This window comes from Manacus vitellinus, unplaced genomic scaffold (assembly GCF_001715985.3).
Source record: "Manacus vitellinus isolate BGI_N305 unplaced genomic scaffold, ASM171598v3 scaffold_24_pilon, whole genome shotgun sequence".
NCBI lineage: Eukaryota > Metazoa > Chordata > Aves > Passeriformes > Pipridae > Manacus > Manacus vitellinus.
In genome coordinates, this window is record NW_021939798.1 from 2,236,183 (window position 1) to 2,254,705 (window position 18,523).

At 51.8% G+C, this 18,523-nt stretch overlaps 1 protein-coding gene across 1 annotated transcript in view; it reads right to left on the reverse strand.

Moving 5' to 3' along the window:
- NTN1 (netrin 1) overlaps positions 1-18,523 on the reverse strand; it is a 45,719-nt gene that overhangs the window by 22,340 nt on the left and 4,856 nt on the right. Inside the window, exons 4-5 of the mRNA XM_029960055.1 lie at positions 6,256-6,405; positions 3,215-3,268 (exon numbers count right to left, since the gene is read on the reverse strand). Of these exons, the coding sequence (XP_029815915.1) occupies positions 3,215-3,268; positions 6,256-6,405 (204 nt within the window). The remainder of the gene's footprint in view (positions 1-3,214; positions 3,269-6,255; positions 6,406-18,523) is intronic.

Below are 18,523 nucleotides of genomic sequence, written 5' to 3' on the forward strand. Positions count from 1 at the left end.
ACCAGAGAAGGATGGGGTGGTAGCACTTTCTTGCCTCAGAAAGGCTGCAAAAGTGAGGAGCACCCCCTCCTCATCCTCCAATCTCCCGGAGTGGGAGAGCATGAATGGATTTCATCTAAACAATTCAGTTTTGGACTGTTTTCCCAAATTGATTGGGACCTCTGAGAGCTAAGCAGAGCCAGGCAGGACCCCCCACACCAAAGCTGATGTTGTCCCACCCCTTGTACCAAGGCCAGGTTTGGCCCATGATCTTCTGCAATGTGCCCCTCGTTGGCTCCCAGTGGAGTGATGCTCCCTCAGCTCTTGGCCAGGGTGGTGCTTTCTGTCCCCTGCAGCTTTGAGCAAAGGAAATAAAGCAGCATCTCTCCCAGAACTGGCTGCATCCAAAATCTCTCACTATTTACCTTCTCCATCTCTGTAACCCTTTTGCTCCCACAGCACAGGAGCTCTGGCTTGCAGACACACTGATTTAAGGATGTGCTAAGAACCCCCACAAAGTTCAGCAGAATTCTACAGGATGGGGGGGGCTGAGGGTTGCCAAGGCACAGCACAGTCAGATGCTCCCCTCAAGGGGAAGGGATGAAATGTGGACGGTTCAAGCTCCTTGGACAAAACGGTGCTTAAAAAGTCCAATAAAATCACTGTGAGTAGAATTATGATGGGGTGCTGGGCCCGTCAGATTGCTCAGCTTGGCTCAGCTTTCATGAGGAGGCAGGACAAGTGGCTCCTGGTGAGCTGGGCTGGTCCCTGGTCACCCTTCTGGGCAGGGAGTGGGGAGATCCAGCCCTCCAGTGACACAGGGATCCAAGAAGTGTTGTCAAGTCATTGCTCATGGCTTGCAGGCTGTCAGGATGCCCCCATGGATAACCTTTTCCCAGCCTCCAGCAAGGGTTCCTCTGCTGAAGGGAGGTGTCTCTGACCCTGCTGAGATGTTCTCAGTTAGTGGCTCAATGGCAATTCAGCTGGGCTTGGGCAGATCCCTAAATAACCCCTTTCCTCACAAAGAGGATGCAGAGCTGTGGGTCTCACTCCTTCCCCAGTGGAGCTGTTTGCTGCCAGGGGCTGTGGGGGGTCAGGACCAGGGGGTGCAGCCCTGCCAGCAGCACCAGGGAGAGAAGGTGGCTTTGGAGAAAGGCTGGAAAACCCTGCAGTCACCTACCCAAAGCCTTGGTCTAAGGTGAGGGGCACCTCCTGACCGACCTGTCTCTGATCCCTGCAGCCATCCCTGCTGGCATTCAGGGAGATGCAGGACTGGCAGGGAGCACCTGGCTCTCCCCACTAGTTGCACAGGGACCTGCTCCTCATCAAAGTGTCCCCATTTTGTGCCTAAAATGGGTTGTGCATCCCCTTATCCTGCTCAAGGGTCCAATTGCTGCAGGCTCCATGCTTGTCCTGACCCCGCTGAGGGGCCAGGGGGGCACCAGCCCCAGTCCTGCCCAGCCCACCCCACACAGTGCCTGGTGCTGAGCTGGTGGCCCTGACTCGCAGCCTGGGGCTCCTACAGGTCACACTGCCACAGCACATCAGGGCAGGCACTGACAAGGGCTGTGGCCAATCAAGGTGGCACGTGGGGATTTGGGATGGCCAAATGCAGCTGCCCCAGCTGGCGTTTGCCCAGGGCAGTGGGGGGGGTCACGGAAGGAGTTGTTTCCCCAGCTGTGTTGGTACCTGCATGGAGCCCACAGGTGGCCAAGGTGGGGACATCCCCACACCAAGTCCCCTTACAACCAGGACAAGATAGAGGGGCTAACAGGAGCTGTGGGGAGGGGCTCTGTGTGGCTGAAAGAAGATGGTGAGCTGCACTATAGCATACGAGTAAGCTCCTGAGGACCTGAGGAAGAAGATTTCTCCTGGTGGAGTTGGGTAACAGAGGCTGGTATTGCCAGGAAACAGTGTTGTAAGGAGGAGAAGACCTGCTCCTGCTTGGCTTCAGCTTAAGTGTGATGGTCCCTGTTCCTGATAACCCAACACCTTGTTTTGTAGGGACTCCCCAAACAGCACACCTCATGCTGGCACCCAGTGTCTAAGGCAAAGCACCCAAAGGGCTGCTCAGCAGGGCTGGGCTGGAGGGAGCTGCCTGGGGCAGCCCTTGGGGTGTCTTCAGGCTCCTTCCAGCCCTGCAGCTTGGAGGGAACACTTCCAGAAGCACACGGGAAACAACAGGCACAACCCAAGGCTGGGAGATCATTCTTGCCCGGACCAGCCTGATACTGAAACACAGAGTTGCTGCTTCTGCATTTATACGTAGCAGGACTTGTCCTTTAAATCAGTCCCATGGAACACCCTGGGATTTACCTTGCCATGACACTGGTGACCTAAGACCTTGTCCCTTTGCTCCCTGGGTTCCCCACCCTGGGAGAGCTCCTGAGCACACAGCAACACACACAGCCCGTGTGACAACCCTTGCCACGGGACGAGCCTCGGCTCAGAGTTCAATTCAAGGTGGCGTCCATCACTTTTAGTACAAACTCCTAAATTTATGAACCCTCCTACACTGCTGAGGCAAAAGTAAACAGCCTTTACACCTCGTGTCCTTCACAGCTGTGGCGCTGCTCAAATACCCCAGGAATCTGCAGGCAGTGGGACAAGTCACCCTTTCCTGGGACTCTCTGGCTCCTGCCATCATCCCCTGCTCAGACCCAGACATGAGACACACTGTTATAACACACACAGGTCACATCAGCACTCGAGATTGCCTGGCACAAGGAATGCACAGATCTAGGAATACAACAGGAATGCTCCTATACAGCAGTAAGCAATGATTAGGTATTTTTTCCCTTTTGGAGGATTTTTGGTTCTCCAGTCCTTCTCCACCAGAAAATCTCCTTGGAACTGTTCTCATCCTTCTGAGAAGGTAACCACGAAACTTTATAATCAACCAGAGGTGGTTTCAAATCCTTACCCCTTTTCCATCAAGTGTTGGTTCCACATTGAGTGGAACCACACATTAGGTTCCACCCTGTGTGCTTATGGATTTAGAACCTCTGGAAAAACCTCCCTCCACCTTCTCTACACTCCCACATGCTCTGAGGAACACCCGTCTCTCAGGATGCTGCACAGCTGTTTCGAACACTCAGACGCTTGGGCGTAAAAGGAAACCACTTGTCCCGGTACAAAGACCAGAATTTATGTATTCAATGGAACTTCGTTCAAGGGAGGGGGTTGCTCAGAAGACTTTTAGCATCACAGTGCTTCAAAAGAAGAGAGAACGTACCTGCGGGCTCCTCCGTGCTGCTGGCGGCCGTGGTGGGGGGCGCGGCGGGGATCTCTGCGCGGGACAGCGAGGAGGCAGGAGCAGAGGGGACAGAAAAGAAGGAGGAATTATTCCAAACCCCAGAGAGCCTGGCCCCTGCACACACTGCATGTTCCCTCCCCAGCCATGTCTACCAGCACGGAGGGTTTCCCAACGATGTCCTCCAGCAAGGAGCATTGCAAGAGCCCCAGAGAGCAGCGCACCAGGACCATAGCTACTGGGGAGTCAGGCCTCCCTGGAGGGTGTGGGAAAGGGGGTTTTTAACAAAACATTTTGGCTTGTGGCTGCGGGCTGCACTGTGCCCAGCCCCTGCAGGCAGTGGGAATGCTGCTGCCTCTCCCTGTCCCAGGGCTGTCCCTTCCAGCTGCTGTCTCCACCCACACCTGAGGCAGTGTGAGCACTCCTCTCCTGTGAGAGAGGGTGCAGGTAAAGCATTGCATCTCTCTGCAGGGATGCAAGTGTTACCTCACACATTTAAGGGAAAACCAAACATATCTGGTGTCAATGCACTGGTCCCTGGTTTTGATTTGGGACCAGCTTTGCAGAGCAAAAACCACATGATATTCGGGATATTCGTGCCCACGCCTGGCTGTGTTTGTTGAAATTCAAGGGATGGGCTGTGGATGGAGGGATGGCCCCAGCTTTGCAGGGTGCTCTCCTTTCCCAGAGCACATACATAGCTCTCATCACAGACATCCTTCACACATTCAGGGCATAATGATGCAATTTCTGTGCATTCCTGGTAATCCTGGTGGGGGAACTCCCCACCAGCCCAGTTTGAAAGTGGAATTTAGGCATGAGCTGGGGGTCAGCATTTGCCTCCTTCCACTTGTGCTCTTGGGAACACACCTGGCCACGAAGGCAGGGTTTGCTGGGGTCAGTCTGCATTGTGGTGACAGCAGCTCATAGGGGTGCAGCCCAATTAGCATTAGATGATTTTTTCAAGTCATTCACTCTCATGAAATTAAACACAGGCACAGCCCATGTGAAAGACATGGTACATAGTCAGGAAGCACATGGACAGCCAGCACAGCCATCCCAAAAGGCTGGGTGGGTACTCCTGCCTGCAGTGCAGACAGACCCTACTGGGGTCTTGTTCATTCCCCATGAGGCGTTTTTTGCATGATTGTAAGTCTCTGGAACAGGGAAAATATAAGCAGTGGTAAATCAGAGAGTAACTGTGCCCTTGCAGGCAAGGTGGCAGCCCCTTGCCAGTGGCAGTGAGCCTGTGGCAGTGGGAGAGCAGCGTGGGCAGGGATGGAGCCCCCCACTACACACAGATCAAATACGTGTGAACTCCATCCCCTCCCACGTGTGGGATATGCTGACTGACATTTTTCAAGGATGAAAATGTCCTGGTTTGGGTTTTTCTGGGATGAGGGAATTGTGAGTTGCTCATATCTTCACTTGAATTGCTTTAGAGTCCTATGTGCAGATCCAGCTCCCAACAACTGCACGTGGGCTTGACGGCCAGGCCAGAGCCTGGCTTGGAAAGCATTTTCAGCAAAACATCCCTAGGCAAGGATGTTTTGCAGTGACACAGAAGTAAGTGGCTCCCATGGGTGCTGGGTGGTGGTCAGGTGGCAGGGCCAGGCAGGGCAGCCCTGCCAGGCTCACACCAGCCTTGAGCACGCAGGGTCGGGAGCTGTGTGAGCACAGCCCGGCTCCAAACCCCTGGATGGGTCATGTTGAAATCCTGTGTCTGTCTTTATTTAGTGCAACAAATCCCAAGGGAGCTGATGCAAGGAACAATTTACTCTCTGATTTGCCATGGCCCTGGGGAATGGCTGATGATAAACCTTTGTGCATACTTGCTGCAGCACAGCCTGGAGCCACGACTGGAGGGCTTGGAGAAATAAGCATCTAGTTTGAGCTCTTGCTGTCCCATTGCAACATGGGGAAAAATGAATCTCAAGTGACCAAAACCCATCCCAGAATGCATGTTTTCTTCAGCAGGAGAAGGTGGACAAAGGGTATCTTCCCCATAATTCAGCAATGGCCATGCTGAGAAGGAGATGCTGGGGGGGGACAGAGCAGGAGCAGACTCTGGGTTCCCAGGAAAGACTTTTTTCAACCTTCACTTTTCTTGTTGGGCCTTTTTCCCCTCTTAGGAGCAAGGAATCACCCTTGAGGGGAGCAGTTCCTCCTTCCCAGCCCATCCCAGGCACACTAATTTTGATGCTTCCTTTCGTTAGGGTGGGGGGAGATGTCTCACAAGGTGCATGAGCCACTGAATGATCCAACAGCAGCAAACCCAACAGGCAGCAGAGAGGAGCACCAGGCTAAAGCTCACTTTGCCTGGGCAGTGAGAGCTCAGCAGGGGCTGAGTGGGGATCTGGGTGTTTGCAGAGCAAATGCTGCAGTGGAGACACTTTGGGAGCTGTACCTGTACCAGGGTGCTCCCTGCTGTTGTTTGAAGAGCAGAGGAGGAGAGCAGCCTTGGGAAGGCAAATTGAAAAGCAAGCCCAAGGAAGCAAACAATAAAACAGCCTCTGTTTCTGGGAGGGTTGTGTGAGTGCAAGATCCCCTTTAGCAACCCAGGTGCTATCACTGTGTTACTGTGATGGCAACTTCACCAAACCAGCAGCTCCTCTGATCTGAGCTCTGTGCCAGTGCAGCACAACCTGTTTTTGGAGAGAAAATCCTGTTTGTAGGGATCTACTGTAGCATCCAGACCTGATGTGGTACCCAAAAATAAATGTGCTCTTGAGGCACCTTTGCTCCTGAAGCAAAACCAAATTACCATCAAACTGGTCTGTAACTGCACCCACACAGCCCAGCCAATGAGGCAGATGAGCTGTTTGGAAGCCAGTGCTGGATCCTGGGCTATGTTCCCTCCTGTGGGGATGGGAGGGGAACCCAGGCAGCTCCATGCCCCGAGCACTGCCCGCTGGCACGGTCGTGACAGGGTTAAGCAGCCTCCCAACGCGGGCAGTGGCTCCTGCGGGTTTCTAAGGGTTAATATCTCTAATCTACAGACACTGAAAGAGCGATCCACCTACTTATGCAGGGGGCGATGGGAGAGCGGCTCTGCTGGTAGCCCTTGGCGCAGCGGTTGCAGGTGATGCCGGTGACCCCGTCCTTGCAGGGACACTGGCCCGTGGTTTGGTTACAGGTTTGGCCGGCGGCACCCACGGGATGGCAATCGCACTCTGTGGGGGGAACACACAACAAGAGGGTCAGGGGAGAGCAGAGCGGGCGCAGGCGACGTTGTGGCATCGCCGGGGAGCAATCCCGGCGTGGCTCCACCTTTCCTGCCGCCGGCAAACATCCCACCCAGCCAGCGACCGCAACGGAGGTGGCATTTGGCAGAGGGGGTGTGGAGGCCCTTGGGCACAGAGGGGATGGCACCGGAGAGAGGGTGGCCCTGCCACAGCCCATCCCGCTGCGGGGATGGAAACGCAGCCAGGATGTCTCAGGTGCTGCACAGCCCTGGGGAGGCAGCGTGGGGACACCCACCCGTGGGCACAGAATCACAGCGTGGGGACACCCACCCGTGGGCACAGAATCACAGCGTGGGGACACCCACCCGTGGGCACAGAATCACAGTGTGGGGACACCCACCCGTGGGCACAGAATCACAGAGTACACCGAGCTGGAAGGGATCATCGAGGCCAACTCTTAGCCCTGCACAGGCCCATCCCCAAGAGTCACAGCGTGTGCCTGAGAGGAAACACAACTGCCTTATCCGTGAGTGCTGTGATCAAGAGTCTGCAGCACTCAAAGAGGAGGGGAGCAGGCAAAGCAGCACCCACTGCCCCCACCCCAGCAGCTTCAAGCGCCCTCAGGCTCCCAGGAGCAGTGGCAGGACTGTAAGGAAGAGGGACAAAACCCAGGAGTGTTTCATTGCCCCTTCAGCACATGAGATCTCAGGCAGGGAGCGAGTGCTTTCAGAGATGTTGGGAATTCGTTTCACGTGCACTACAAGAAAAACCAAACCAGCCACCCTCCTCCTTTCAGTGCTTTTGCTCGAGCCCTTCCCTGCTGAGCAGCATCCCTGGCAGCTGGCACTGAGGGAGCAGGAAGGAAATGCCCTTGTGGGATGCAGGCAGGCTGGAGGACCTGCTGTTCCCGGCCAGATGGATGGAGGCTTGACGGCAGAGCTGGGCAGATGTGAAGGGTTTGGCAGGGGATGTAAATACTGCACTTGAAAACATTCACCATCTCATTTCCCACAGTGGGACTTACCGGCGCAGCTGTTTGGTTAAAAAAAAAAAAAAAAAAGAAAAAAGCCAAAAAAAAACCAAAAAAAAAAAAGGCATCAGGGCTTGTTATCATCGCTGCTCCAAAAGGATTACGGCCTCGCACATTTGTTAACAGCCCTGATTTCTAAGAGCTGCAAGCACCGTGCCAGACTGTGGTCTGCCCCTGCTGAGCAGTGGCAGGGAGAGGCAGGAAAGCTTTCCTTTTCTTCTGCAGCATCCTCAAGAAGGAGCCAGCCAAATCCCTCCCAGGGGAGCACTGATCCTGCTCTCCTTCTGCCCCTCAGGGGAGCTACATGCTAGAAAGGGGGTTTGGGGGAAAATGTGTCCCACTGCCCAAAATCTGGAGGGAGCTGGTCTGTGGGTCAGGACCAGTATGAGTTTCTCCATGGGCTCCAGTGGCTTAAAACACCCCCAGATCCCCCAAACTGGGCATACCACTCCCATGAGGGTTTGTTCTGGACCCTGCAGTGACTCTTGGTTTGTCTTGCAACCCCTCAGCTCTGAGACACCCTAAATCTGCCTCATCTGGGGACAACAAATCACATCCCACATTCATCTGTGTTGGGTGTCCAAGCTTTGATGTTTGGCTGGAGCTTCCCTCCAACCCATCCCAGCACGATCCTGCTCCAGCTTCCCTGTACCAGCAGCTCCCAGTTTGACCCCCCTCCCAGCAGGGTTTGGATAGTGCCTCTGGCCTCCTTGCACCAGGATTTCCCCTTCTCCCTGTGTGGGACATCCCATCCCTGTGCAGCCCTTCCCAGAGCACCAACAAACTGCTGCCATCCCTGACTCCACCAGTCTTGAGTGGGAAGAGATGGAGCCTTGCCAAAACCTGATGATTTTTTCACATGCAAGGGGAAAAAAACCCTTCAAGAAACCAACAACGCTTTTGCTTCTTTTCTCCTCTTTTCCTAACACTTCTGATTTGGTTTTTTTTGGTTAAGGGTCCTGCTCTCTCCCCTGCTGTGAGCTGTCCCTGCTTGCTGCTTGCTGCCCACAGCAGAAAATTTGCTTTTCTAAACTTAATTTTGATTGAAAAACTTTCAACATGAAATGAGTGTGTCTGGTGATGAGCTCGGAGAGCAGAGGGATGTTTAGGTGGGAAAACCTGCCCATTGCAGCCCCAGGGGATGGCTTTGACAAGGCTGGGGGAGAGGAAATAAAAACACATTAAGTGAAAGAGTGAAGAAGAGCCAGGGCAGAAAAGAGTTAAAGAAGAGCAGAGAGGCAGGAGTTAATACAAAAATAAGCAAATCAGGGAAGGGTTACACAAGAAGAGGCAAAGGGCAGGAGGATGGGGAGGAACATGCCTCATGTTTCAGGCGTCCCCTCTGGGGCTGCGCGCTGGTTTCAGGCATCGCCTGCAAACCCCCATCCTGTGAGTAATCCTCCCCCATGTGAGCGGATTGCACCGATTTCAGTGGGACTGCTTGGACGAGAGAGGGAAAGGGAGGGAAAAAAGCCTTGGTGATGAGTAAGATTTACAGAATCAGGCTCTTGGAGGCCGGGCTGCAGAGCACAGAGCGCTCCTCTGGACACCACATAAATAAATAGCGATGCTGCTGCTTCCTTCCCTCATGAGGTAATGCCTCGGCACAGCTCGTCCGGAGCTGCTGGGTTATTTTTACAGCCCTATCTGTCTGAGGTTGTCTCCTCTCTCCCCAGTCTGGGCTCCTGTGAGGGCTCTGCACACAAGTGTCACCCGTGTCCCCACGGGCACGTGTGATGTGCCCAAGGTTGCAGAGTAGGCAAGTCATGGAGGAGCTGGGACTCACCAGGACGTCACCAGGACAAAGCCCTGGCTGATCTCTGACAGCTCATGCTGACACACGGTGGGGTAAATCCCCTCTGGGTGGAGGGATGTGCTTTGTGTCACCAGTCCCCAACTTTAGGTTGGGGCACAGGACCCTGCGTGTCCGGGACCGCTGCCCCGGGCAGAGCACTCCGGCTCCTCCAGAGCCTGACCCCGCTCTGACTTGTCTATCTTCCAGAAAACTCTCTGAATCAGCAGCAACTCAGCCCTCGAGGGCAGGGAGGCAGGAGGTGGTCTAGGCGGTGTCTGCAGATGTGTATTTGCCGTCCCTGTCCTAGAGAAACTGAACCAGCGCCAGCAATTAGGAGCAATTAAAGGTAATTTGCAGTTCCCTGGCCAGTGCAAACACTTGCAGCCAGCAATTACAGGCTCTTCTCCTTCCCCAGCCGTGGAGTGGCTGGGCTGCTGGTGCTTGATGCTGATTTTTCTAGTACGGTTCAAATTCCTTTGGGCTGTAACGCCAAATTGAGGAAAGACTGCAGTAGAGTCACAGTGGGGGTGTGATTGCTGCCAACGCCCCCTTTGGCATCCCATGACCTTCCTGATGGGCACCTTTGGACTCACAAAACGGCTTTTCAGGCCTCAACTTCCCTGAGTGCAAGGATCTGTCCATCACCCACCACGATGCAGAGGGTCAGCAGTGCCCTGCACTGAGCAGAGCCCTTGGGGCCCCAGGGCTGAGGAAAGCTCACTGATCAGGAAAGGAGGGTATCTGGGACATGACTGGGGATTATAAGGGGGATAAGAAGTTATTTTTCTACTGTATCCTCATGCCTTGCTTGAAAGGATCACCCCACGGTGCAAGGGTGCAATGAGATGAGAGAGGAGCAAAGAGGAATTATGTCGGTGCAAGAAAACAGGAGGTCTGCAGTCTGTTAGTCCACAGAGCACTGGGGGAAGGAAATAACCATCAGGATTTAGTTCTTTCAGAAAATCTTAAAGAAAAATCTTTGATGTGGCAGAAATGATCAGGAATTTCTAGGGAAAAATGAAATTATTTGCTGCTCGAAAACATGGCTGTGGAGGAGGAAACAAGGAGCAGGAATCTATGGTGAGGTTTTAATGGGCACTGATGGTAGCAGTGGGGGTGCCTCGGCCCATAAAAGCTGATTTTTCTTATAAAGTAATCATGGAGTGGAAAGCAGGGAGCTAAAAGCATTTCTAGGTGACCCCGTGCAACTTGGCTAGTCCAGATGTGTTGGTCTTCTGCGAGACAGACCCAAACTGGCCGAATGGATGAGGGGATAGCAGCCAAAATCCGGTGCACAGAAGGCTGCATAATTGGAAGGAGGGAACAGGATGGCTCATACACACTGAAGGGTCCCAATTAACTGCAACCACTCCAGGAAAAGATCTAGGAGTCAATGAAACATCTGGCTGATTGCAACGGAGCTCAGAAGAGCCACAAGATGGGAGGTTGTGTTATGAAAGGGGTAGAGAGTAACAGTGAATGTGTAATATCGTGGCACTATAGAAATCAATCCTCAGCTGGGGAACTGCAGTGAAAGGCAGGGAGAGGCACCCATCTGAGGACGGAAAAGATTAGGGATGCCTTGCCAAGAGACGATGGAGGGGTGCCAAGCAACGCTGAGCACCGGGAAGGTCAGACAGGTGCTCCTCTTCACTGGTCCTTAAAACACGGGGACAAAGGGACATTCAAGGCGTTTAAAAGGCAACCTTTTTCAATGATAAAAGGAAATGCTTCTTTGCACTGCACGTAATTAACTCGTAGAACTCATGCTACGAGACACCATGGCAAGGGCCCAACAGGATTAGATAGGGCTATGAATGAGAACATCTGTAGTTACATTAGCTGGGATTAATATATATACGGATATAAGCACTCCAAGCCAGCTACTAACTGCCTGCAGTTAGGAGGAGATTTCCCCTGGGGCCAAGCTCTTGCAGAACTGGCTGTCTTGGAGTTTTATATCTCTGTCTGGAGCTTCCAAGACAAGCCACTATTATATGTACAAACCTGCTGAGGCAGAGCATCACCAGCCCGAGCACAGGCAGGGACACATTTCTGTGCCTCAGCCGAGGTTTGGGACGAAAAAATACCTGCAAGCAAATCTTAGGGCCTTTCATGGAAGGATGCAAAACACCCTGGGAAAGTGGTTGAACTTGCCGGGGTGTCTCTGCCCCGCTGAAGGCTGACAAATAGCATGACAAAAGTGCAAATATTTTTCCTCCTCTGAATTTTGGTCGGAGGTATTCTCAGCTGCTAATCTTCCCCCACACACGTGTGTTGAAAGGTAAACAGAGGGATAAATCTCCAGGCTTAGCTCTCCTCAAGTGTGACCTTTATTGAGAAGGTACCTGAAAAGGCCTGCATTTTTGGAGAATTAACATCTTCCTGCTTTCAGGGAAGCTGTGTCTTTGAGATGCTTTCAGAATGACAAAAAATCTTTTTGACTGAGAAGAAAGGCTTTGATTCTACAAGGTGTGCAGATTTCCTCTTGTCACACTGGATCTGCCATGATCACACACCTCACAGGGCTTCCAGATCCAACTGCCCAAAGCGTGACCTCTGTACTGAGCAGTGACCCAACAGTGCATCAGACTGGAAAGAAACACCTTAATTTACAATGGTCACTGATGAAGTTCCCTATACTGAGAAATCACATTAATTTTAAGTATGAATTCATGTGTCATATAGCCCAGATGCCTTAGGTGCACGTTTATGTTTGCCCACGCTTTAAAATGCTTTTCCAGAATCACGGCCAAAAATTGCTTCCCTGTGGTTGCTTTTCTTCTCTCCTCTGAAGACTTCAATGGGAGTGAAAAATGTGGCTGCAGAAAATTTCTGTCGGAAAAAAAAAATGCCCCAAACCCAGATTTCTTTCAAACCCCTTCTCTTGGATTCCAGCAGTATTTTAAACACCGAAATGTCAAAACAGCTCAAATTTGCCTGTTGCCTCAATAACACAACCTGGTGCAGTAACCATATCTCAGCCTTATGCTTTAGTATTTAAAGGTGTGGTTCCAATATTATTACTTAAATGAGCTTTTTGTTCTTGTTGTTGTAGAGTTATTTTTTTCCTGCTCCACTGTCTTTAGTAACTTGCATACTGAGATCCTGGTTCCTCTGGACATATCTGCCCAGGGAATGCAAGGTGTGAGAACTCCTTGGGTGGGTCCAGCTCTCCCATGGTATCCATAATCCATCCCAGAGATGACCCCTTGAAACTGTCACCAAGTCCTGACCTGGGCAGGCTATTTTAGGAGATTTGCTTTGGCTCCTGTCTTTGGGGAATCGATTCAAAACAAGCAGCTCTCCTTCCTCTGGAGACCTATCCCAGTTTTTTGTCCATGGATGAGGAAAATCTGGTCTGCTCTCTGTGCACCTGAGTGGTGCTGGCTCTGAGGGCAGCACCCTGTGGGGATGGGGGAGACCACAGCCACTGCCAGAGCATCTCCACCACGGGCAGCACGTCCTGCAAATCCCACAGATTTATGTCATGGGGAAGAGAAACTGTGGTATTTATTGTGCACCCACCCAGTCTGGCCCCAGCCAGTTTGCTTAACCAGAAGCAGAGGTTGAAATGTCTCTGTGTTAACCCTGAATACTAATAATGACTTTAAATATTAACTATTAACTGCTTTGCAAGGAGATCGTCGGCTTGTCTGCGATATTGTGAACTGGATTTAGCTCTCCAAAGGATCATGTTCATGCACAATGTCCCTCAGCACATTCTCTTGGAGATTTAAAGGTTCCTTGCCAGCAGAACATGAATTCCTCCTTTTATCGGGCGAAGCCAAATAATCTCTTGGTGTTCCACAGCGTCCCTCCTCCTGCGCCGCTTCTCAGGGCTCTCCCATTTCTTCCTCCTGAACTGGCACCCGGGGAAGCCAAGGGCCCTGGCGCCCTGCAGTTTGGGCCAAATTTCACAGATTAGACCTTGTCTTTGTCTTCTCCATAACAAGGAACAGACGGGCCCACAAAGCCTCCACTGAGCAGGAGTCGCCGCTAATCCGGAGGGGGCTTTGAACCACGGCAATAAATCCACTTTTTGGGCAGGCACACTATGGGCAGGCATTAGAGATACAGACAATAAGACAATTATGGCAGCACTCTCCAAAATGCTCGAAAATTCCCTCGTTAAAAAAGTTGCTAGAGATTCCCCCCATCATCTGGGAGCTCCGGCTTTTGGGTGATTCTCAGCCAGGGATGCTGAGACACCCCGGGATGAAGCATCGGGGCTTGCTTCTCCCTGCTTTGCTGGCAGGGCTTGGGTTTTGTCATGGAGGATGTTATCCCTTTTGTTTTTCCATCAAAAGATGTCAAGTCTGGTCTAAGACCTGCAGGGAAAGCTCTGGCCAGGCAAAGAGCAGCTTAGTGGGGCACATGACTCCAAAGCAAAATACAGCTCATCCTGCTTTCGTGGGAGACATTGCAGGGGAAAGAGTGTTAGAAAATACTAATTTTGAGGGGGGAAAAAAAGGCACATCTTTTCTCCTCCTGATGTGTTTTTAGCATGGCTTCTGAGGAAATGAAGTTCCTACAAGTGTATTCTCCCACTAACAGTGTTTCAGTCAAATCTGGCAGCAGAGCAAAAGTTTCAGAGATAATGAGGTTGCCACAAGCCTCAGGAAAAAAAGGCAGTGGAGAAGATGAGAGAGAAACTCTAGGAAAAGCTCTGCAGAGGGGAATCCCTTCCGTGTGCATGGCCCTTATGGGACACTGAAGTATCCACAGTGAGGAGAGCCCCCAACACCTCAAGTGCAGGGGAAAATGGCAATGAGAGCTCTCGGGGCACAAATCCCAGTCACTAATTTGTAATGCTCCAAGAAGCCTATGTTTAAGTGGAAAATAAATCCTTTTCCACCAGAAAAAAAAGCCTTTTTGTTTTACAATGCTGAAAACCAGAGTGTGTGGATGATCAGGACAGAGCTTTGGTTTAATTCTCAGGATCTGAGAGCCTGGAGGACTTTCCAGTCTGGAGAACTGGTCTGAAGCAGGAAATTATCTCAACAGTTTGAAAACACTTGTGGAGAAGGCAAATTATTCCTTGTCTTTCCTCTGTCTTGGAGATATGCAGAAGTCTGGCTATGCAAGTGAATTTAGCAACTTTTGTTCATAGTCTGAGACTTATGGAGAACTGGGGTTTAGTCTGGTTTTATTTCTTAATTAGGGTGCAAATTCCCCTCTCTTGTGTCACATGCCATCACTTCTGAAAAACCACAGTCCAAACCTGCCCTCCAGGATTGCTTCTGGATGTATCTCTGCTGGAAAACCAAACCCAAGCCACAGTTTTGAAGATGGTTGGCCCCCAGTTTAGCCAATAAAACTCCTTTTGGGCACCAGCATTGCCAGGATGTGATTTTTCAGGAATGCAGAGCTAGCTCCTGTCAGGGAATCAACTATCTACATTTTCCGATTCAGCTGGATCATCCAAGTGCCTAACATGGATTTGGGACTCAGCTGTCAGCTATATCTCCCCTCTGAAGGTGCTGGGGGGTGATTTCTAGGCTGCAGTGGAGACTCAAGGTCCTTCTGAGGGTCTCTGGAGGAGCCTCCTCCATCTCCATCCTCCTCATCACACCTTTTGGTTCCCTGGAGTCAGCAGAGTGTCTTTCCCTGAACCCTGCAAGCCCCACACAGTGCTGGCAGGTTCTGCCATGGCTTTTACCCTTTCCTCTTTCCCTTTTTCAGCTCATCCCTTCCCTGGGCTGTTCCTCCCCTCCCGTACCAAAAGCGATGCAGGTGGAGGTGGATCTCTAACCCAGCTCACCTGGGGGTGTCCCTCTCCTGGGGGGTGGTGTTTGGGGTCCTGGTTTGACAGAGCATTCCCAGGGCTGTGACACACAGAACGTGCTGGGGCCCTGAGTGCATCTCCCCTGGGAGCAGGAGCTCCTGGCTGGGCTGGGAATGCCAAGTGGAGACAGCAGAGCCCCACTCCGGGGTCTGTGCAGCAGGTCAGGCCCCTGACCCATGAACTGGTGTCCTGGTTATGTCCACATGTTTTCCCAGCCCATCTGAAGATGTCAAAAGTCCCTTCCTCACCTCCCCTTCCCTAAACCAGGTTTGTTTCAAATTTACCTTTAAATGCAAGGGAGTTGTACCAACGCAACAAAGTCCAAAAGATTCCTGGGAGAGAGGGGAACTCTGCTGAAAAGGGCTCTGGAAGTACCAGTGTGGTTCTTTGGAGGGGAACCAGAGTCCAGATAAGCAGCAGTCCCCTCCTTCAAGGTGCACAGGGCCTGCCCAGAGCAGTCCCAGGAGTCCTGGCTGGCAGGGGAGTCATATCCCACAGCAAAAGTGCCTGGTGGGAGCAATATGTGGAATTCTTGACTTCCCTGGAGCCAGAAGACAGCGGCAGCTCAGGGAAATTTTTGGCATGGAGGTGATTTTGCTCTGACCTTATCAACAGGCAAACAGACAAACCCCTCTCTCTTCTTTTTCCTTTTTTTTTCTTTTTATTTTTTTTTTAATTTTCTTTCTTTTGTTTTTTTGGTTAATGACCTTGAAAGCCAACTTCCAGAGATTGTAGCAGAGCAGAGACTCCCAGCACATGCATTTTTTTATCTGGGATGTGGGTGGCAGAGTCTCCTCACTCGTGGCAATGCCCCTTGGTGCTCTGCCAGCCCCTGGGGCTGGGAGGGAGGTCTGAGGTCCTCTCTGCTCTCTCCAAGCATCCAGGTTTCAATCCTGGACTGCCTAAAATATCCTCCACTGAAAGCAAATATCTGTTTGAACTTTGCTGTGTTGTGGGAGGTGGCCCTGATCGGAAGATAGAGGAAAAAATCAGTGATGAATTTCTGGGAAGATCAAAAAGCAGTTTACCTTCATCCCAGCTAATTTGCACTAAAATGGAGAACCATACATGATTAAAAGTATGGATTTTAAAAAGCTGGAATGGCCAGGTAGATGCCTTGTGTTGAGCTTCATTATTCATTTGAAAAAGAAAAAAAAAATCACTCCTTTTCCATGTTTTCACATTACAAATGCAAACCAGTTTAGGAGTTTCTGTAATACTCATGTCCCTTCTTTGCTCTGGGACCCTCCCAGCCCAAGTTGGTGAATGGTGCAGCTCTGCCCTGGGTCCTGGGGGGGCCATAGAGGAGGTGGCACTTGGTGGCAGTGTCTCTGGAACTCCTGAGCTGCCCCAGGACACCCCCCATAGCGACCCGTGAGCACGGACAGCTCAAAGCTGCACTTCCATAAACCTTCCCCAACTGATTTGTGTGTGCCTGGGGGTTGCTGACGACAAGTTTTAGATGTAGAAACCATAAATCAGCTCTCGGCACTTGGAGTAATATCGATGTAAAGACTTGAGGGGCCTTGGGGAAGGGGGTGACTAAGGCACAGCCACTAACAAATGCAGAATGGAAGAGCAGCTAGAAATCTGTTCCCGTGGCAGTGGGAGGGCATGTCCTGTGGAGAAATGAAAGTCTGCGCTTGGCAGATCGATGCCTTGGAATTTGGACTTTCTCCAGTGATGTGATTTCTCAGAGATGACCAAGCCCTGACACATGAGCTCGACCCAAGCCCTACCAGCACTATGAGTTGGCTCATCTCTCATCTGAACAGTAGCTCCAGCTGGTCTTCAAAGAGGAAGAAAAGGAGAAAAGGAAGGGAAGGAAGTTTGGTAATTAAGGACAACTCACTGGTGTGAATTCCTAGAAAGTATTGCCTTGGACTTTGCCTTGAAACAACAACTGAGCTGGACTGGAGATGGGCATCAAAATGAGGTTGCTCTGGAGAGGGGAACATCTCTCTTGGGTTGCACTTCACCCTTGTCTAAGGTGGATGCCAAGGGCACATCTCCTGCGTGGATGGGCTCCCTGCAGTGATGGGAGGGTGCCTGGGGAGCAGGTACTCACTGCAGACTAGGAAAGGCTGGGGACAGGAGCCCTGTCAGGAGTCACCACTGGTGGCCCTGCTGTCCCTGGAGCCCTGGTGCAGGGGATCCAGCCAGGCCATCCCTACGTGTGGGATGTGTTAGCTGTGAGCTGGCCTAACCTCCACCTGGGTGTGGACTGGGGACCACGATGGCAGGGACATCCCTGAGGGTGTAGGGGTGCTGACCACAACTGAAACCACGGACAGACTAATCTCACTGTCCTGCACATGGCCCATGGGACACCAGTGGGACACCAGCACACTGATGGCAGGGAGCCCATTGTCAGACTCTACTGTCTAAGGTGGGGTTTATCCCCACTGCCCTCTGCACCCCAAATTCCCAGCGGGGCTCTGGGCAGCAAGGAGAGGTTCCATCTCCCCTGGCTTCAGCCTCGTGGGAATGAGCTCTCAGCTCTAAGCTGGTCACGCAGCTCCCTCTATAGTCAGTGGAGAGAGGCGGGGACTCGTCCCACTGTCCCTGTCACCAGAGGCTCTGCTCCCCTCGCCAGGCAGCACCGGGAGCCAAAGGGCTTCCACTGTGTTAGTCCCCCCCACTCAGGGCCTGCAGCTGGGTGGGAAGAAAACCTGTATCTGCACCCATGAAATCAAGGATCAGAGGCTGAGCCCATGGGGATGGCACTCACCTTCCCTCTGCTTTGACCCAAACTGCCTCCAAAATGAAAATGTCAAGGCTTGACCCTTTGTGGTTACAAGGCAGGATGGGCAGGTAGGCTGGGAGTGCCTTTTGGGTTTTGAACAACCCATTAAGTACTTCAGTGCAGATGGAAAACCTGCCAGGCTCTGCACAGGCATGGAGCTGTGGCAGCACCAGGGAATCAGACAATCCCATTTTTTACCAAAACATGGAGTCCTAATGAATGTGACCTCTCCAGGTGCCAAATCCTGCCCCTCCACAAGGGGTTTACACTGGCAGCCTCAGCACAAGTGCATTCATAACGTGTATCATTTGTCATCTTTTCATCAAAAAGTGTGTAAAGCCTCTCCCTCAAGTGCAGAGCTGTTTTACAGCCGGGCTATAAAATCCTGCAGACTCTCTGCTCCAATAGAATTACATTAGTGCCAATAATCTGGCAAATATCAGGAGGGAATTTAATCAAAAGAAATAACACCAGGGCCCTGATTTACGGCGGCCCACGACAGAGCGGGGCGGACGAAGGTTTGCAGGACCCAGATGTGGAATTTCACTTGCAACATCATTTGGAGCAGAGGGAAAGCAGAAGGAACTGGAAGCACGGCTTTGGTGTGTTGGGAACTCTTCGTGCTTTCTCAAAAACTAGTGAGAAAGGAACAATTCATCCTTGTCTGTCTTAAAAGACGAACGTGCAAAATTTCTTATATCTGGAGCTTTGTTGCTTCTCTGGACAGCCCCCACACCTAAAGGGTCA